General features: G+C 36.5%; 2 protein-coding genes across 5 annotated transcripts in view; both read left to right on the plus strand.

The window, feature by feature from the left end:
* Positions 1-22,527, plus strand: part of LOC113059477 (collagen alpha-6(VI) chain-like) — a 1,020,620-nt gene that overhangs the window by 211,691 nt on the left and 786,402 nt on the right.
* Positions 1-22,527, plus strand: part of LOC113059526 (NIMA-related kinase 11) — an 85,962-nt gene that overhangs the window by 61,629 nt on the left and 1,806 nt on the right. For 3 of the 4 annotated variants that reach the window (XM_026228064.1, XM_026228065.1, XM_026228066.1), the window contains 5 exons: positions 3,593-3,686; positions 3,847-3,976; positions 8,676-8,815; positions 12,543-12,603; positions 15,171-15,267. In XM_026228064.1, coding sequence (XP_026083849.1) covers positions 3,593-3,686; positions 3,847-3,976; positions 8,676-8,815; positions 12,543-12,603; positions 15,171-15,267 — 522 coding nt within the window. Of the gene's footprint in view, positions 1-3,592; positions 3,687-3,846; positions 3,977-8,675; positions 8,816-12,542; positions 12,604-12,690; positions 12,774-15,170; positions 15,268-22,527 lie in introns of those variants that run through there. The other variant, XM_026228067.1, reaches the window with a different exon arrangement.

Here is a 22,527-nt window from a genome sequence, read left to right on the forward strand (position 1 = left end):
TCCAACCACTGCAGCATTGACCACACCAGCTGTGAGAGGGACACCATCTCCAACCACTGCAGCATTGACCACACCAGCTGTGAGAGGGACACCATCTCCAACCACTGCAGCATTGACCACACCAGCTGTGAGAGGGACACCATCTTCAACCACTGCAGTGCTGACCACACCAGCTGTGAGAGGGACACCATCTTCAACCACTGCAGTGCTGACCACACCAGCTGTGAGAGGGACACCATCTTCAACCACTGCAGTGCTGACCACACCAGCTGTGAGAGGGACACCATCTTCAACCACTGCAGTGCTGACCACACCAGCTGTGAGAGGGAAACCATCTCCTACCACTGCAGTTCTGACCACACCATCTCCAACCACTGCAGTGCCAACTACACCAGCAGTCTTCTCAGGAAGGGTTTGTGTAAGGCCTGTGATCAGAAAAAGATGCCCAGTTTGCAATATCCTCATTAATAAAAGAAACCTAAAAAAGCACATTGACCGCAAACACACAGAAGAGCCAATACAGGACATTAATGCCACATCCCATCTTGAGAGCCAGTGCATCGATAGGACAAATGGCATATTTACAGTTCTTAAAGTTACAAAGGGTCACAGTGTTCCTCTTCATATTCAGGTCAAGACATGGGGAGAACATCATAAGGTCATTTGTGAATCACATGAATGTCAGGTCAGTATGGAAGTTGCACAGAGAAGTGGCCTGTCATCATACCAGTGCAAACACATCCGCTCTGTAAATTACTGTGCATCCTCTGCAGAACCAGTCTCCCTGAAAGAAGAGATTTTATCAGAGATGGTGAAAGCAAAGTGGTTTAGTTTAAATGAACCAAAATATGTATATTACAGTGCAGATACCCTTCAAGAGGCTCTTCCACACAGAGAACCAGCTGAGCTTAGCAGCAGTGAGGTATGTCTCAGATATAAAGCCCATATATACACACATATGTACAGTTGAAGTGGATCAAAACCTTTCATCAAAGTTGTATTAAAATCAAAACAATAACCATTCTTGTCTTAGGACAACTTACTGATTAACTCTTTTGATCCACTTCAAATGTTGACTAATCACACACAAATACATATGTAAATACATAAATGCATACATATATAAACATCTGTAAGAAATGTAAAAATTAATTTTTTCTTTAATATTCTGTAATCAAGGAGCTACCAGTAATCCGAGACATGGCAGAAGCTGTGAAATGGATTGATTCCAATAACCATCTGCTCAGAGGGCCGGTGGAAGAGCCTCTTTTCCTCACCATGACTGAGGAGGAAAAGGAAAAGGCCCTCAATGATCTCAGTGAAAGCACAGACTCTTCGAGGGAGCCCTTTACGTTTCTTTTTCAGTTCAGGGATGACATGGAATTAGTTATACAAGAATGTCATGACAAAATGGGCCTAAAACTGAACTGTTCATTTGATACATTTTAATTTAAATTAATGCCATATGGTCATGACAATGTGTGAATTGTTTGTTTTGTAAATTGTCATTTTCATTTTATACAAAATTGTCATGGCAAATTGTTTAGCAAGTTTATTCCATAAACTTTAATTATCTAGTTTTGATTTGTTTCTTTTAAAATTTTGTGTGTTTGAAGATTTTTACAGCAATGTTTTAATTTTTTTGTAGTGAAATGCATGATACACATGTTCTTTGCTTTGAAGTATATTTTTTTTATGTTGTTATTAAAGTATATTTCATATAAAATGCCTTAAGTTTCAATTAATTTTTATTATCTCGAACTCGAGGAAATAGCTCACGTAATGCAATTAAATGAATAAGTATATACAATTATATTAAACAATTTTTTTTTAATGTGTCGTTGTAACATGCGCACATAAAGTATAACGTTTCTTATGAATAAAAGCCAATTATACTTCAAAACCGTAGGTGGCGCTGCTCTGGTAAGTACGTAAGCTCCGCTCCTCGCTTCCGGTTCTGAAACAGCGGTTCTGAAACGGCGGTTCTGAAACGGCTGTGCTGCGGGTCTGCAGATGGATATATCTCGCGAAAAGTGGGTCTTCGGCTGTCGTTCGCTTAGGAAAGTGAGTTGATCGCTGCGTGAGGAAAGTGAATCGTTCGCTCAACTTCGCTGCTTGAGGAAAGTGAATCGTTCGCTGAGGAAAGTGAGTCGCTCGCTGGGTGAGGAAAGTGAGTCGTTCGCTGCGTGACTCGTGAGGAAAGTGAATCGTTCGCTGAGGAAAGTGAGTCGCTCGCTGGGTGAGGAAAGTGAGTCGTTCGCTGCGTGACTCGTGAGGAAAGTGAGTCGCTCGCTGGGTGAGGAAAGTGAGTCGTTCGCTGCGTGACTCGTGAGGAAAGTGAGTCGCTCGCTGGGTGAGGAAAGTGAGTCGTTCGCTGCGTGACTCGTGAGGAAAGTGAGTCGCTCGCTGGGTGAGGAAAGAGAGTCGTTCGCTGCGTGACTCGTGAGGAAAGTGAGTCGTTCGCTGCGAAAAGCGGGTCGCTGGCTGCGCAAAGTGAGTCGCCGGCTGTGTGAGGTAAGTGAGTCGTTCGCTGAGGAAAGTGAGTCGTTCGCTGCGTGAGGAAAGTGAGTCTTTCGCTGATTGGCTTATAAGTAAACAATCCCCCACGTGGGGTGCATTCTTGTGATTGGCTAAAACAAGGGAGATATCTGATTGGTTGCAGATCATTCCCTGTTTAAAAAAAGGCATTTGTGTGTCGAGCCAAGTCAAGGGAGTCTCAAAATTCACACACAAATGCAGTGAAGTTCACAGACCGCAAGCAGTTTGTAAATCAAGATATATGTGTGTGTGCATCAGAAATACATTTCTGAATCTTGTCCTGTGCATTTGTGAATCTTGAGTGCATTTGTAAATGTTGTTTGCATTTCTAAATTGTGTGTGTATTTCTGAATTTTGTGAATCTTCTGTGCTTTTTAAATTTTGTGTGTGCATTTATCTTTATTGAGACTCTTCTGGCTCCATAGCCGTCAGAATGAAATTCCAAACAGCTGGTAAAAACATCACAATAATCCATAAGTAATTCACACGACTCCAGTCCATCAATGAATGTCTTGTGCAGTGACAAGCTGCATGTTTTGTAATTAACATCCGTCATTAAGATGTTTTTCCTTGAATCCTCTATCCATAATACTGCTTTCTCCAGTGAAAAGATCAATGCACAGATCAAGCACAGTTTACAAGCCAAAGCAGTCCAACACAGTTCTAATCACATACTGTATGTCAGTGGTTTTTGATGTGAGAGGACAACAGGGGATGGAAGAAGCAATATTATGGATTATGGTCTGATATTTTCTCCTGAAGTGACTGTTTAAAGATAAAAACCTCTTAGTGATCAATTTATTTCTTACAAACACGCTGCTTCTTACCTCAGAACACATTTTTTTGATTGTCTGGAGGCATTTGGATTGTTTATGGATTATTGTCATTTTTTTTAGTAGCTGCTTGAACTTGCATTCTGACGGCACCCATTCACTCCAGAGGATACACTGATGAGCAAGTGATGTAATGCTGCATTTCTTCAGATTCATTTCGATGAAGAAACAAATTGTTTGTGTAAAGTCTTAACCTAAGTACAGGTTTTGTCTTACTACAGGCAAATTGTAGAGGAAAAGTACCAAGAAAACCACCTGCGCATGCAAGAGTACAAGTCCAGAAATTTTCAGAAAGTCAGTGTGGACGTTTTAACGGTATGTTGATAGGATTCCTGACAGACATTATGCATAATTAATAGATTTAATATCACAGCTGCAATTTCTTTCCTTTTTTCAGCTTTTTGTAATGATAGAAATATGAGAAACTAAGATATATTTTTGGTACAGCATTTCTGTTTTTACGTCTTTTCAAAAGGTGAGAACGGAAGAAGCAGTTAACCAGACTCAACCGATTCAGAGTGAGACACCAAACAGAAGCTCCGAACTGTCAGATAACACTTCTCAAAACTCTGATAAGATGTGCAAGTCTGTCTCAAAAGACCATGGTGAGTGGTGTTTTTAACTGAAGGTCAGATGTGATAAATTGTAGGTCTGGGTTGACAAAATCCATAACCCAGGGTTAAAAGCATCGCTTAACTCAGAATTAATAGAGTTAAACATTGCATTTGCAAGGGTTAAAAGAACCCTTGGCTTATTAAGACCATTACCCAGTGTTAAGTGTGGCATGCAAAGCCCTACAGTTGGAAAAGAGAGATTTTTTTCAACACATTGTTTAATTAAACCTTCCGAAAGTAGATTAATTAAATAATTTTTGAAACCTTGCTCCCCTGGTACGTTTCTCTTGCTTTTTAAAGTCACAAAGCGTATGTCTGATGGAATTCTACCCATCTCTTCCAAATCAAAAAGTTTTAACTTTCCATCAGATATGACTTTCTTTTTCTCTGCATCTTCATTAAAATTCATTGTGTGCTTGGCACTCCAGTGCCTCTTTCTCCATGGTTTAACAAACAACATATCCCAGTACAGAGCGAGGTGCCACGAGTATTACAGTGCACAAAGAACTCAGTGATAGAAAAAAAAAAAACAATGTTCCATTTTAATTTGAAACTCATATGATTCCTAGAAGTTTTAATGATCAGCAACTGGCGCCAACTGTAAAATTGGTGTCTTATGGAATGATTGAATCAGGCTAATGAATTCATAAATATCTAGTTGTCATTTTACTTGCAATTCCAGTAAACAAAAAAATAAAATAAGCATTGTAGTAATTCAATTCATGGCTGTGTCTAAAAAATACTTGAATGACATTATGTTGCCTTGGAAATCAGTTTCTGTAGGTGTGTTTTTATACACAAATCCCTGCCTGCTGAGTCATTAGCAGAGCAGATGGGCAGTACAGCAGACGCTTTAGGTTTCAGACATAGACCTTGACACAAGTTGGTTAAATGTCAATGCAAAAATGACTCAGGAAAGTTATGTTAGTTTTGAGAACAGTTTCTCTGCAGCATCATTTATTTTGCAGATGGTTGATAAATTATTATTAAATGCAGTGACATTCAGACATTAAATATGTCCAAATGTGTCCAAATACTATTTTTGAGGCCACTGTAAATGATTACGCATGAATATCAGACAATAGATTTGTATTTATGTAATGTTTATGCACATTTGTTTAGGGTGACCTGTCATTTTCCGGTGCTCATTTGCATCATTCCTAAATTGTACAATTGGCTTAAGTTAATATTTGTGTGGAGGCTGATAACCAGATTTTTGAAATCTCTGCATTGGCTGTGAATATGTGCAGAGTCTGATCTGCCGTATTGCTGGTTTTCAGTGACTCATTCTTTTACCAGCCTCATTATATGCATCAAGGAAAAGATAAGTTATGGCCAAAACGCCTCCTTAATCTGGTTCTGGTATCATGATGATATATCTCACAGACGTGTTTTCAGGAAGTCCTGATAGGTTATCTATTAGTTCCCATCTCTAATCACTTTAGATTCCTCTGTAAATGAGATTTTTTAACGAGTGCAGAGCCACAGCTGTGCTCTTAGACGACTCGGGGAGAATCCAGACGGTGTGATTTATCGATAGAGGACGCCAGGGGTGCAATCACTGTGAATCTGAAATATTACTGTATTGTAAGTGGGAATATGTGGGAAAGAAAAGCGTGCAGGAAAGCTCATGTGTAAGTATGTGCATCTGTATTATTAAAAATTAAAGAAGTGATGCATTGCTGCTGGGTTTGGAGTTAATGGAGTCAGATCTCTTGTCCTTAAATGTAGCTAATGTCTTTATTATGTAGCTTCCATAAAACAAAAAAATAAATGATTTAAGTTATCTCGAAGGCAAGGAAAACTCAGTGGATGAAAGATTATTAAATAATGAATGCTAAAAGAATAATCATGTGCATGTTTTGGATAGTTTACTTAAAGTTAGTCGCCCAGCAGAAACACTGAGCAGGTTAACCCTGCTATATCATAAATGTGACCCTGGACCACAAAACCAGTCTTAAGTCGCTGGGATATATTTGTAGCAATAGGCAAAAATACATTGTATTGGGAAAAATTATAGATTTTTCTTTTATGACAAAAATCATTAATAATCAGGATATTAAGTAAAGATGATGTTCCATGGAGATATCTGTTAAATTTCCTAATGTAAATATATAAAAACTTCATTTTTAATTAGTAATTTCCATTGCTAAGTACTTCATTTGGACAACTTTAAAGGCTATTTTCTCAATATTTAGACCATACACCAATGGAGCGCTTATTTATTCAGCTTTCAGATGTTGCATACAGTACATCTCTGTTTTGAAAGATTTACACTTACAGTAGGACTGGTTTTGTGGACCAGGGTCACAAATAAAGGAAAATGCGCTTCTGGGATGAAATATGTATTCAGACATTATTATTTTACTGCTCTTGTCATTTTGAAAGTTCATAGTTTCATATTAGCATGTTGTTCAGCGACCCAGGTTATCCCCTTTCTGGTTATCTTCTTGAGATCTGGGAGTAAATAAACATACGGTGTGATACAGCTCATATCTGCAGTTAAACTATAATGACTACACCAGGGACTTCTATGCTTCGGAAAGATGCCGTTCAAATAAATAAACTCTGACAGTAAGAACATTATGTGCAAACCATATCAGCGTAATTGTCTCCAGCCTGTAACTGGCTCTCTTTAATTTGTATGCGTACATCACTACTGTTAGTATTATTGAATAGTACTGTAATTAGAGTACGTACAGTAAAATAGAGTACTGCATCAAATTAAACAATGGTTTAATAAAGCAATAAGCCACAAGAGGCTGTGCATTACTGTGTATTTATTCGCCACGTATCTGTCTGTATGGATGGCTGCATAAATATAACACCGTTTATAAACTTCTTTGTCTTTGCATGTTTAGGAAAATGTGTGGCCTTTTTAAAATGCAAGATTGTAATTCATCTGGTAAAGGTTGGCATCGGACACAAAATGTATAAAGGTCATTTGCTGGGGTGCTATTAGCAAACCTTGACCCCAGGGTTGAGATTCTCAAGAAGTGCTTTCAGGATTTGACTTCGAGAGCATAGAGCGAATGGCAGGAAAACAGCTAATGATTGTTTAATTGTTGTTAAATATCTCAGTGTGTCATTGTCATCGCTAATTGGAATCATAAAGTTAGGAATCGGAGGGTTCTATGAAAAATGCAGACTGTCATCTACAGGGATTTTCATTTATCTCCATTAAAATCTAATTTTAACTGGTTCTAAAGTAAAATAAGGATTTAACCTTGAATCAGTCTTGGATGATACACAGTCCTCTACTTTAGAATAAACTGAGATTTGAGGTTTTGCCATAATATGTAGTACCAAATATTTTACAAATGATTTTACTAAACAGTAAACGATGTTACACAAAACCTGACCTGTGTTTGTTCGAACTCCTTTCAACATACAGGTAAAATAGCAATGTTGTGAATTATTATTACAATTTAAAATAACTGTTTTCTATTTTACTGTATTTTAAAATAACATATTCCTGTGATGATCAAGCTGAATTTTCAGCATAATTACTCTAGCCATCAGTATCACATGATCCTTCAGAAATCATTGTATTATGCCGATTTGGAACCATTATTATCAGTGATCAATGTTGAAAACAGTTGTGCTGCCTAATATTTTTGTGGAAACTGTGATGCCTTTTTCTTTAAATAGGAAGTTCAGAAGAATAGCATTTATTTGAAATGGATATATTTAATTACAATGTAGAAGTCTTTACTGTCACTTTTGATCAATGCATCTTTGCTGAATAAAAATAAAAAAAACGAATTTTAAATGATGTATGTAAAGAAATAAAAAAAGTCTTCCACCCTTGGCAAAGTACAACCTAAAGTTTCTTAAAAATGCGCACAAACATTCAGACGCCAGACTTTCGGTGATGAGGTTTTTGTATAAAACAGGCATAAGCAGAGTCAATGAGGCAGGGCTGAGGTCTGAACAAATGATCATTTGAAATGACTGAGCTGAATCGCACAAGCTTCCTGCACAGTGATGCAGTACAATGCACTTTGTGCTCTTTGTCATGTCTAATCTTCTTTACTGGATAAGACAGAGCTGTATGATGTAAATGTGTTCTCAGAGCTTTTTTCTTTAATTCTAAATTGTAGGATGCACTTTCTTTGGGATGCAGCAGTACTAGTTTAGACAGGACTGAAACATAGAGCATGGTGTGGTAGGACATTAGCCTTACGGGTTATTAACTCAAAAAATACAAAGCTATATATATTTTTTTTTTTTTCACTGGTTTTTGGTTTTGTAAGGCAGCTGTTCATTAAATGCAGGTGTAAATGTCCATAGATCTTAGATGGAGAGCTCTACAAAAGAAAATGAAACTGTTGAGATCCCTCAGAGTGAAGTACAGTCTAACACTCTCTCCATCTCTCCTGCCATCTTTGTGTCTCAGATTGTGGAGGTCCAGTCGCTGGCAGCTGTCTAATAGAATGAGAGGCATGAAACTGTGTAATCATCTTGGTCGCAGGCCCAGGAACTTGTGTATGATAGAGGTTGTCGGTGTTCATTTGTTCACATGTACTTGGTGTAGAGGTATTTTCTGTGTCAGAGATGGAACTGGCAGAGATCCCGGTGTCATTAAGCAGAACATTTTTTGTTTAAATAATAAAGGTCTATCATATCAAAACATTGCTCAACAATTCAGAATATCAGTTAAAATCTTTGCTTTTTTTTCACGTCTCAGCAATCCCAGAGGATCCTCAGGCGGCAGAGGCATTTTACTCCGTGGATGAATTTGAGTCATGCTCGGAGGAAGATTCAGATGGAGAGGAAGACTCCGAGGATAATCTCCCCACAGACCCTTCCTGTCAGACATGTGGACAGGTGAGGAGAGATCTGCCGCCCGAGAGAAGCTCTTGTCAATCAGCTTGTGTGACTGTGTGATAGATTTAACTCTGTGCTGCCTCAATCTTGTACACACCTGTCAACAAAACCAAAAAATGCAATATATACAGGTGCATCTCAATAAATTAGAATGTTAATCTCAATAAAGAAGAAACATTCATTTATTTCAGTTTTTCAACTAAAATTATGAAACTCGTGTATTTAATCAATTCAATGCACACATAATGAAGTAGTTTAAGTCTTGGGTTCTTTCAATTCTAATGATTTTGTCTCACATTTAACAAAAACCCATTTTAAATAGCATTTTGATAATTGTTTTCATATTTGATATTGTTGTCGTAATTATTATTACCCTTAATTATGCATTCAGCTTTTATGACCACACATAAACTTAAAGGGGGGGTGAAATGCTCGTTTTCACTCAATATCCTGTTAATCTTGAGTACCTTTTAGAGTAGTACTGCATCCTTCATAACTCCAAAAAGTCTTTATTTTTATTATATTTATAAGAGAAAGATAGTCTGTACCGATTTTTCCCGGAAAAACACGAGCGACTGGATGCGTGATGTGTGGGCGGAGCTAAAGAATCACGAGCGCCAGTAGGCTTTTGCGTTGAGAGCGTTTGGAAGCTGTGACACAGATCCAGAGGCTGAAATTTAACAAGAGCAGCATCAGCAAAGGCGTCTCTATGTGGTATGTACTGAAACTCTATATATTTGCTTAGCGGTTTTGGAAAATGACTAAGTTCCACTTTATGTCGTCTTCTTTTTTTTTTTTTTTTTTAAGCTGTACATGTGGAAAGTGCAGTTTGATGACAACAACGCATATTGTTTACTTGATGTGCTCACGTGCCGATAGCTAAGTTAACAACACAGAGATATTTGAAGCAGTTTTACTCACCGCATACGGTTCCAACACACGATCGTGACCCTTTTTCGTTGAGACTGCATTATCCTTAAGAAATAAACGATGTGCAAATCCGGCGTCAAACTGGGCCTTGTTTGTAAAACAAGCATCTTCGAAATGCAGGGAACAAACACAAACACTTGCACAACTCCGTTGATGCTCTGTAAAAATAAACTCCATCCACTGGTCCCTTAATACTGTTTCTCTTTTGGTAATCTGTGCAGGGTTGTCTTGCCCTGGCAACCAAAAACACACTTCTTTTGTGACATTTCGCGACGCTCTCGCTCTGATCCGTGAAGTCTGTTGTGCTATCATTGCTCTGCTATACGGGAGCGCGCGCTCTTCCGGCAGACGTGCCCTCCGGACCCATATAAGGAAATTCCGCTCCATCTAACGTCACACAGAGCCATACTCGAAAAAATCTTTCCGAAACTTGTGACAAACCGGAAGAGGTTTTTTTGGAACAAAAATATTCCTTCAAACGTACAATTAAATTTTTGAAACTTTGTCCATGTTTAGCATGGGAATCCAACTCTTTAACAGTGTAAAAAACTCAGTATGCATGAAATAGCATTTCACCCCCCCTTTAAAGACTTTATATACTGTGTGTACTTTTAAACAAAAGTACCTACTTTTAATTTGTTGCATTGCAACCATTTCAGTTGAACTAGGGTATGCAATATTTTTTTTTTTTAATGGAGAAAAACAATAAAATGGTGACCAGTTACTTACACTTCCCTTTATACATTCATACAGTATACAGTACATCTGAAAATTAAAATGGCATCCACTAGCCATATTGCTAATGCCATATCTCCTTCTGTGCTCAAGGACATTGTTGGTTTGATATTCCTCAAATATTCTCTTTTCCCTTCCAGTATCTTTTTGATTTATTCACACACTAAACTCAATGACCCCTCAAGTCTTAATAAGCCCTCATTAACAGGTTCATCTATAGAATAAGATGAATTCAGTAATATCTTACATGCACTCAAATCTACAGGAAATCATTAATGTACAGGTAATATGTCTGCGGTATTAAAGTCTGCATTATGCAAATGCATTTTGCCCATAGAGGGTTTCTCAGCCAAGCTCAAACTCATTATTTCAGAAACTTGGTAGTGCTTGGATTTAACAGCTCAACAGCCAACACATACGTTCAGATCAGGTGTGAAAGAGCCAGGAGCTCATTTGGACTCCCAAGAGGTCACATACTGTGCACCTCAGCAGACTCTTAAAGCGGAAATCCAATACCAGGCATCTGCACGATTCGATCAGGCCAGCTGAGATTAAATCTATTTGTCACCATTGAGAGGAAGAAAAACAACACAAAAACTGAGAACCATGATGATATAAGTATGAAACCAAAAGAGAGAGTGGAATAGACTTCTGCCCCAGTGGATATTTGGTAATTAGCTGGCTCACAGTAAGAGTGGAGTGGCGATGTTTGTGCTGCCAGTCGTGACCGGCTGAGATTCCCCAGAACTGAGGATAGGAGAATTGCATTTTGTAAATAGCAGAATAATACATAGCCAGACCTTTTTTTCTTTCTTTTCTGATTTCAGTGCTTTGCACCGACGGCTTCATACCCTTGAACTGCCCAAAGGCTGACCTTATTACACAATGTACTTGTGTCTTATTCACAATAATCTAGGTCCTGCTTTCTGCAAAACAACTACCGTTAGAATCTGATTTTCCTGTTCTCAATACTGTGCTTCATCATCTGTTGGCACTTTAATCTTTGCTTCTTTTCAAATGCATTTTTATATCTTTATTGTTTTATCCATGTCCCAGATCCAGACATTTAATATAAATATATGAAATCCAGCATAACAAAATCTATTGCATTTTTAAAACTATAATAATCTAAACATCGTGAAATATTTATAAATATATAAACTTTATAAACATTTCCATATTTTATTTTTAAAAAATGCTTTTATTAACTTTTACATTTTACATACAAAAAAGTATTGTAAAAAATGTTGGCAATTATAGTTGTGTATAACTGTAAAATAAATAATAATAATTATACTTTATTAATTGTTTACTTTTATGAATGATCATTTCATGATGAAATATGATGTTTTGCAACAATAAAAAACTTATCTGGTGTGATGAATGTTTATGTAAAAAAAAAAAAGGTAATTTTGAGTGAGATAATCATAAATGAGATGTAGGGGAAATAATGTTTTGGTGGAAAAGTTAATTAATGTTTCATAGGAAAAACAATCCTTTGAATATATATATATATATATATATATATATATATATATATATATATATATATATATATATATATATATATATATATATATATACTTTTGGGGATTTCAATGAGATAATTTTTTTTTAAATGGTAAAATTGTGAATATATTTTAGGAGGGATTATTTCCTTAAAGTCCAAAAAAGTGCACCTTATTATGTTGCTGATGGACCTTTAGCCCTGCTCCAGACTCACTCAGTCAATCTTAGAGGCTTTCATCTTAACAAGGTGAATGTCTCAAGGGAGTATAAAACCCTTCAGATTCCCTTTATCATGGTTCCAATTCCTCACTCTAGGTCATGTTATCATTTCAAACGGGAGACCCATTGATCCGGAATGGTGTTTATAGGACCTGTATTTCAGGACCCCTGTGTGGCTAGACTGACATTAGGGAATTGATCTAAACGAAGGCAGTGCCCTCTCAGCCCTATATTTTCCACTAATATTATAATGTCTCTGTATGTAGGCCAGAGGGAACATAAGGTGTGTTTCAGCCTGAACGTGTCCCCTTCTTGTGTGTCTTGTGTATCACAGGACAGTGACCTGGAAGCCATGATCAGACACATGGAGAATGTTCTGGATGGTGAATTGGTTGGTGAGTATTTATATTATTTTATTTCCCAATCATTCTATGAAGATATATGCATAAAACGTAAATTAATCCAGCATTTTTTTATGATAGGCCTGTTTACTTATACAAACCCAATGGCAGGTGTAAGATATATAACATCTTTCTCCAATAGTGACTGGCCAATTCCATGAAAGGTCAGTGAGCAGACACAGAACTGCTTATTAAAGGTCAAGGGCCTGTAAAAATGCTACATTCCTCTAAAGACATGTGAGCATGCTCATTTAGCTCCATACACGTAGAATGAATGACCCATTTGCCAGTTTCACCCCTCTGTGTGTGATGCTGAGGAATTTTTTGCTTGTTCCTGATGACTCTGAGGTGAGAATGTCAGGAAGCCACTTGAAGCCATGGTGACATTGATTAGGTCATTCATGTGAGGCTATTTACAGGCCCTGACCACATCTGATAAGTTCTGTGCATTTCCTTGTCAATAGAACTAGAGTATTTATGTCCTGCTCTCAGTCTCTTTCCTGGCTTATTTCATTATCTTAGGTTTCAAATGCTTTATATAAACTGCCATTTTGGATCACATCAATCCCTGGCTATTTATCCCTTCTAAAAATGACCACATTCTATCTAGAATAAATGTGCAAATTTATTAACCCATACTAAATATTATTATTAAATCATTTCATTTTTGGCACCTTAATGTATTTTTGTGAAATGTTTGGTTTAAAAAGTATGCTTTTGCATTTCTTTACATGCTGCTTGGTTTTGTTATCAAATGCAATGGCATTAATTCATTTCTAAGTGTCTTTGCTGTTTGAGACCATTGTGAATAGTGTTTCCATATATCAGCTTGAGTTAGCATTTATTTGTGAGTGTTTTCATGCATGCTGATATCTTCATTTCTCGATAGTCTGTTATTCACAAAAATGGCCGGACAGATTAGGCCATATATAATAACAATACTATTCACCAATCCTCCTATCTCCTGTAATGAAAATGTTACTCCTCACTTCTGAACTCAGCTTATCTGTAGAGTAAGATGAATGATAGCAATGTTAGGTCAATGCATGATGGGTAATATGAGCTCAGGGTTGGTCTTACCTTATCTCCTTTCTTTCTCCAACCACCTTGTCAACACAATGAATGTCAGATTTGCTCAGCCATAAGAAAGAGTATAGATAGAAAAATGGAGAAGAAAAAATAGTTTTTTGGTTCAAAGTGAGTAGCAGTAGATTTGATTTCAGGTGGAGCATTCATCATGAATTATCTGACTAAACTGTGGTTCAAAAGATAGATTAATGTGTTCTTTTAATTACTTTTTTTATTCATCTAATGATTATGCTGCTAACAGATCAGCAGTGACAATTTACATACAAACAAACATTTGACATAGTACTCAACACAATACACAGGGTGGTCTGAATCATGATTTTTGTGTCTCCTCTTCACCTGGTGAAACAAATGCACGCACACACATAAACACACACACAATATGGTTTGGATTGGTGAACCATAACACACATGCCACTGTGGCTGACAGCTCAGAAATGCAGCTTTCTTCTTGAGCTTCACTATCACATCTCTGCATAAAAGTGTAGCTAAAGCTTTAACCATTATCTTTATGTATTTATTTATGTAAAATATCTTCCCCTGGTGCTTATTATCCTCTGTTATTCTCTAATTGCGATGTCAAGCAAGTAGTAAGCTCTGTAATATTCTGCCATAAAAAGGCCTTTTTATTAGAGACTTACTCATAAACATTCATTATAAACCTGCAGATTTATTTATTGCACTGGAGTAGATGCACTGTTTTGGTTGTTTATGATTTTCTTTTTATTATTATTCTCCAGCATCCCTGCATCATAGGCAGCATAGAGCTGTACTTTATTTCTCTGTATGATAAACTGAATAAAAAAGGCCACATTTTTGCACTCCGATGCCCTCATTTGTGTGTGTGTGTGTGTGTGTGTGTACACTGTGCATACATTACTGTTCAAAAGTTTGGGGTTGGTAAGATTTTTAAAAATTGATTTTAAAAGAAGATGCTTATGATCACCAAGGGTGCATTTATTATTTACGAAAATACAGTTAAAACAGTAATATTGTGAGAGTTTAAAATGTAAAATAAATTTCAAATGGTTTTCTATTCGAATGGGTTTTAAAATGTAATTTATTCCTGTGATGCAAAGCTGAATTTAGTATCTTCAGTATCACACGATCCTTCAGGAATCATTGTATTATGCTGATTTGCTGCTCAAGAAACATTTCTTATAATCATCAATGTTGAAAACAGTTGTGCTGCTTTATATATTTATATATATTACATTTTTTGACGAATAGAATGTTAAAAGAACTGCATTTATTTGAAACAGACTTTTCGGTGAACTGGAAATTCTTTTTAGAGGTAGATTAAAATATATTTATTTAATTTTACACAGTGTTTATATGTATAGGCCAATTTATAGTAGTTTACAAATTTCAAGCATTTTAGCATAAAGTAATGTAAAAAAAAATACATCAATTCAATCAAGTTGGTCCAAACGGTTATCTGATATTGTATATGCACTGTTCCTGTGTTTCAGGAGCTGAAGCAGAGGAACAGAAGCCTCAGCTGGGTTCTCTAGGAGTGAGTAGCATCAATACCTCCATGGCTGAGGGCAGAATACAGCGCATGAGAGAGTGAGTGTGTCATCCTTAACCTGTTCACTATCTGCTTTTCTTGCTCCAGAAGCTCCTAAAAGCCCACCCTGCCTCTCTGTCATTCCTAAAGCCCGAGTCTGATTTTCACAGGGCTGAGCAGATGTGTGGCTCACAGCTAAAACTAGCATGAGCCAGATGCTGAACTCCTCTGATGATTTATTAGAAATAGTACAATAGCTGTATCATCGGGTGCCGAACATGGGCAAAGTGCATCACTGATGAAAAATGTAATCTAGACAGTAGCATTGATTAGCAGTGATCGTTTAGCACTCAAATGGCTTCTTTTTTCTTTTTCTTTTTTTTATTGCATTGTTTTGCAATGGCTGATTCTAGTACAAATTTCAATTTTGTATATCACTATTCCATGTGTGATTCAATTCAAGCATTATATGCGAATGGCATGAGCATTATATGAATTCAAAATTAAATTTGGAGGCCTCTGGACAGCATTTCCAAACATGAACAAATGTCTGAAAACACAAAAATGAATATTTATGGTCCTTTTGTACACCGTTGTGTATATCAATATCTGCTCCTGCTGTGTTAGTAACCCAATAATCCTCCCTGTGATGTGTTTCTATAGGTACATTTTAATATGAGGTTCTGCTTGGAATGTCATTTATGATACATAAAGCCAATTAACTATTTTTCAGGTTATTGTACACAGATGCTTTTCCATTTTTCCTCAGGACTTCACGTTAGTCATCTTCTGTATAGATACCTTCAGCTTCTTTTCTTATTTCCTAGGTTGTAGAACAACAAGAGCTTGTACAAGAGCAACAAATTATTCCCTGCAAAAGCTGGGTCAGTCAGATGATTTTTTTATATATATACTTCCGCAAGGCTGCATTAAGTTGATCAAAAGACAGTAAAGACATTTACAGTGTTAAGTAAATGCTGTTCTTTTGTACTTTATATATTCAACGAAACCATATTCAATGTTTTTTCAACATTTATATTTTTAAGAAATGTTTCTGGAGGGCCAAATCATATTAGAATCATGTGACACTGAAGACAGGAATGATGGCTGCTGAAAATTCAGCTTTGCTTCACAGGAATAAATTCAATTTTAAAATGTATTAAAATAGAGAACATTTATTTTCAATTGAAGTAATATTTCAAAATATTACAGTTTTTACTGTATTTTTGATTCACTAAATGCAGCCTTGGTGAGCATAATAGACTTCTTTCAAAAACAAACAAACAAAATCTTAAAAACCACAAGCTTTTGAATGGTTATGTATTTTCTTTGACAAAGATAGAATTATGCTGTACATTGAGAAACATAAACAATAATAACCATATAAATATTATCTTTTTCAAAGAGACCATTAGAGTATGTACAAAACAGCATTGTTTTTCAATGGCTGTCAATAGAATAAAATTGGTAGATTTTATCTTACTTTTTTGGATATTATTATAATCTTTTTGTATTCCACTTGGGGGCCACTAGAACCCAGCTTTGAAACTCCTGCCCTAATGTACCATACTTTACCATAGCATTCTGTCCCCTGCCACTCCATCCTCCAGTAGAAGCTTGCTAGAGTCCTCTTTCTTCCCTTCAGCATGACTGCAGAACCTTCCCCGACGGCAGGCCGGGCTTGTAGATCTGCTACTGAGTGTGGGTTGAAGATATTAATAACAGAAGTGCTCTTCTTGCGAAGGCAGGAATTAGAGGCTGTCAGCTCCCTCTCTGCAAGTCTCATAAGACTGTAAAGAAGAGGAGGAGGGAGAAGGAGAGCACAGGTAGCAATTTACAACAGCTGCATTTTCCCTACACAGTCTCTTCAGCTGTGCGGACACTCTACAGTCTTGTTCCTCCAGATGCAGCTCTACTCAGCTTCCACTTCTTTCTTTCGGAGTGAAGAAGTTCTCAGGTGTATGCAGGTGCAGGCTGATTCTAAATCTGAAGAAAAAAAGTTTTCACAAAACATTGAAGTGTAGAAAAATAACAAATAATTTATATTTGTTTTATTTTTTTGTTTTATTTTAAAATTAAGCGTTTTTAAAGGGTTAGTTCACCCAAATAGCAAAATTATGTCATTAATAACTCACCCTCATGTTGTTCCAAACCCGTAAGATCTCCGTTTATCTTTGGAACTCAGTTTAAGATATTTTAGATTTAGTCCGAGAGCTCTCAGTCCCTCAATTGAAACTGTGTGCAAAAGTTTTTATTAGATTTTTATTATTTTTTTACGTTTTAAACAATATATAACAATATAAATCATTTTAGTTTTATTTCAAAATAACACATCTCGTCATAAGGACACATAATACTGGGTCACCAGATGTTATCAGACTATAACTATTATACTGTCATTGAATGTTTAATAATTTAATCTTAAAATCTTGACGTTGAAAGCAACAGATGCTTTTAAACTTATTCTGGGCTTATGCCCCTGACAGTGCATATATCAGCTCATTTGGATTTTATTTTAACCAAATTAATTTCCTCTAAAAGTCACTTGTCAGATGTGAGACTTGAACCCACGCCCCCATTTGAAGACCAGCGTGCTTTTCCTTTGAAAAGACTGAATCATCTTGAGTCAGCCTTTTTGTCAGTAAAAATGCTTTCATTGTGCTCTTTAGATTTCAGTATATTATACAGTATGTGCATTTGGGAATAACCTCGAGGACAGCACTCAAGGGTATATCTGAAACCAAAAGCGTCTTCTGATGTTGTTTGATGATGATAACACTCTACTGCTTCACCTACTGTAGCTCATCTCTGCAGGACACATGAGTTCTCTCAAACTTGTTAATGTATGGTATTGCATCTTCTGTTGATTGTTATGTAGGACCTGTTTGTTGACTGCAGCTCATTAACCCTCTCGAAATAGCTGATCAAAGCTGCAGCAGGAAGCGTACATTCACTGAGATATAGGTCCTCTTTTATCAGAGCAAGCACAGAAACGTCTGAGCTGTCGATGGAACTGCCCAGAGCAGAAGCTGCTTGTAAGTCATTATGCTTTTGTTGTTAAGGAGGTTCCCAGGGTTTGGGAGCTCTCTATAGAAGAACGGAGCGTGGTGATTGCAAATGAAAGAGACTCCGGTTGGCCAGGAAGTGGAGGGGCGGGCGGAGAGCTGTGTTTATCATGCTGATTGCAGCTCAGCCTTGATTATACCACCACTAATCAGCTGGAAATGGACTATGTGCATGTACGTGTGTGTATGTGTGTGTGTGTGTTTGCCACAAGTTTGACAACTTAGAAATGAACGCCTCTCTTATGTGAAAGCACTGTCTGAAATTGACTTAGAGACAACAGCGTTGAAGAGGGCTGGTCGTTGTGATCTCAAAGGTCTCTCAGTTATTATTGTCTTTATTTCTGGCTTCTTGACAAAGTCGTGAGTCATTATAACAGAGGGGTCTGATTGCTCTCCTTTCACTGTCTTAAACTTTATGAATAGCATACTTAGCTTTGTCCTTCATAAAAAAGATGTTTATAATGCATCTCAGTTTAGTTATTGTGCAGCTCCACTCCGCTCCAGTTTCTTTCTTTCAGAATAAATAAAGTATAAACATGTGCAAGCAGATTCTAGTTCTGAACAGGTCAAATTCTCTTACTCTGTAAATTGGTTCATTCAGTTGAGTTACTTTTGAGTTGAACAAACTTACAACAAAATAATAATATGTGTAACTTTTCTGACCTTTAGGATGATAAACAAAAAATGATTTCAAATAAATATATATATTTTATTATTATTATTATTATTTATTTATTTTTTTAAAATAGTCTTCACTATTAATTATGACATTTCCATAACCTCCTCATGTTGTGCCACTTTAAAATCACTTTGTGCAAATTAAATCATACGCATATTCCATGCAGTTCATAAAGTAAAATAATTTGCTCTCTCCATTTAACCATGCTGGAGTGCTCAAACTTCCAGAGTCACAGTGAAACGCAGGGGAGCATGGAAACAAGGAGACAGCAATTACCTCACGCTGAAGTGAGCAGAGGGTACAATCGATTTAATCCCAGACCGCACACGCTCATATCCCACTCCCCATTACTGCAGAAGATGGAGCAGGCAGGAGGATTGTGCTCACTGAAGCCAGCCACCGCAGTCCTGTCATTCCTCAGCAGGAGCAGCTGCTGACACCTGTGTGATATGACTGAAAATATGACTGCTGTCAGCCTCCAGGCACAACTTTCCCTGTTGACAGTCGACACTCTCAGGTGACCTGTTATATCATGTTAAAACAGCAATAACAGAACTAATGAGAAGTGGTGACAACAGGTATCCTCCTGGAAAACAGAACGGTTGGGTGTGTAATAGTTTTGTTTGGCAAAGCCAAAGTGGAGGATCATTCTATGAATGGATGCTTTCCCAGTTTATACCAATAAACATTAAAGTAATATATTTTTTATTAATCAAATAGGATAATTTTTTACACTTTTAGAGTTTAATTTGGCAACACAAGACTTTTGCTCAAGATCATAAAAATGTGCTTCATAGAAACAATTTAATAGTGATATTTCATTATTTCAGGATTTACCTTTGATATCACCCCATTTTGACAAACATAACTAACAGATGTGATAAAAAGAGATTGTCATATACATTTATGGATTTATTTAATACTTAAAAAATACCCGGGTTTATATACATACAAACATACATATATGAAATTAAATGAAATAATGAATAAAGTTATTGGAGTTTTTGTAGATGCAAAATTTGGCACATTGCTAATATAATCATTTAGTGTTTTTAGAGTTATATGCAATATATACTTGTATTTATTTCAAATTGGACTGGACTGGACTAAATTTCATTTAGATTTTATTTATATTATTTGTTTTCATTTAAATTGGATTAAATTGATATGCTTTTATCATTTTAGTTTGTTTTTCATTTTAGTTAGAGTTATTTTCATATTATTTTATATCAGATTTATTTTCATTTTTCATTTACATTTACTGTTTTTGTTTTAGTATAAAAACACTGACGTTTACAAATTTGTGTATGGGGGCCAGAAATGGCATCAGGAAATCCAATCCAGATTCTAACTGGAATAATGAACTGATACACACCCTATCAGCTCATCATCGCTAAATATACTATTCACATGCTAATTAGTTCAGTATTTCTCGAACTCCATGTCACTTTCTCTTTCTGTAAAGACTGTAGCGGTCCCTTTTAGGCTCAAGGGCTTATATTTTGTCTTTTTACAAATCAGACTCAGGAAAAAGACGGCACAGATGTGATATGTCAAGACCAGGTCCACACTGAATCTGTACCAGTAACATTAATTGGAAGTTGTTAAAAGTTAAGATGAAAACAAAACTTAGGGGTCAAGAAGACTCAAACTGTCAACAGGGGGTGTCTTTTCCATTAAAATATTTGTATATGTTATACGAAATGTGTTGTTATACAGATAAAAATTGCAAATGGAAAGTCAAAGATTTCATCAAGGGCTCATTTTTCTTCTCGTGGGCATGAGGAGAAACATTCATACTTTTTATTTGAAAAGAACCACAGGCATCACACAGTTTGAGTTCACTTGTTTTCATAAAGCTTGTTGATTTGAGTCTGAGACCACTAGTGAATAGCTTCTATTTTAATACATTTGATTATAAATGATATTTTCAGCATAAATATGTGGGGGAAAAGCTAAATTGACAAGCATTTTGTACACCTGTACTTTTTATGTACATTTTTAAATGATGAAAAAAACACACAACATAATATTTTTTGTTATTTACATCTGTTTTGAATCCCATGTTTTCAGTGTGGTTTTCGAATTTTTAATTCCACCGAATTTAGTGTATATAAAGCCTATAATTTAATTTAATTTCAAGTACGCTCCACATACCGTATTTTTCGGACTATAAGTCCCACCTGAGTATAAGTCGCATCAGTCCAAAAATACGTCATGATGAGGAAAAAAATATTTAAGTCACACTGGACTATAAGTCGCATTTATTTAGACCCAAGAACCAAGAGAAAACATTAATGTCTACAGCCGCGAGAGGGCGCTCTATGTCTTCAGTGTAGACTACAGGAGCACTCAGCAGCATAGGAGCGCCCTCTCGCGGCTGGAGACAGTAATGTTTTCTCTTGGTTCTTACAGTCACACCTGACTGTAAGTCGCAGGACCAGCCAAACTATGAAAAAAGTGCGACTTATAGTTCGGAAAATATGGGTACATAGTTAGATATGTTTGGTATAATGCTTGAAAAGAAAATCTAAATATGTTATACATTATGCCCTTGCTTGCTAGTCTCAGAAACAACCACACTAGTCATATATTTATTTGTAAATGCCCAGCTGAATCATACAGATCTTTGTACTTGTTAAAAAGATTTAACCTGTTGAGAGATTTTTTTGTTGTTTTTGTGGTGTTAAAAAAGCCAGAACACGGTCACAGTTCTTTATACTGTCAGAAGAGTCTGCTTTTGTGAGCTTTAGCAATGATACCATTAATTAATGTTCCTGTTGCTCAAGTGGAAGAGCATTGTGCTATGAAGCGCAATGTTTGGGGTTAGATTCCCCGGGAACACATGATAGGTAAAAATTGATAGTCTGAATGCACTGTAAGTCGCTTTGGATAAAAGTGTGTGCTAAATGCATACATTTAATTTTAATTTAATTTTAATTTAATTGTCACATTAGTACAAGGCCTCAATGCCTCAAGATGCTGCTCCTGTAGTTCTGAACTTCGTCAGCTTAGAGGTTTGCTACAGATGGACTGACACAAAAACATAGACACGACATCATCTGGACCCCTTGTGTTTCTTTTAATTGGCTTTTTAGGGGGGATATTGTTCATGTCTTCCAGCTGTCTCTTTCATTCCTTGTTCTTTCCACATCCTCTGATGGCTTTATATTTGGCTTTTGGGTACTGAGTGAAGCTAACCCAAACCTTGTACGTCTGAACCCTGTCAGATGATACCGCAGCAGAAACCTCTGAGCTACTGCGGCCAGCAATCTATCAGCTTTTCACACTTTACGTCACATATGTTACAGTGTCCAGAACAATGAAACGCTCTGTCTTGTAAACTCCAAATCAATTGAGTTCCTTAGACAAGAAGAAACCTGATTTCTGTGGCTCTATCCCTCATAAGAATGACAATTCCAGATATACCAAGATTTAATGAATTACATTTTCTTCTGTTATCTGACCTTCACTGTTGAGCTCGGTTGGACCATTACCTTGTACTGTCACTTAGATTTCTAGATTATCAATTTTGAGAAAATCATTCAGATATCCCACTGTTTCACACTGAATGG

Source organism: Carassius auratus, chromosome 41, assembly GCF_003368295.1.
Source record: "Carassius auratus strain Wakin chromosome 41, ASM336829v1, whole genome shotgun sequence".
In the NCBI taxonomy this organism is placed as follows: domain Eukaryota; kingdom Metazoa; phylum Chordata; class Actinopteri; order Cypriniformes; family Cyprinidae; genus Carassius; species Carassius auratus.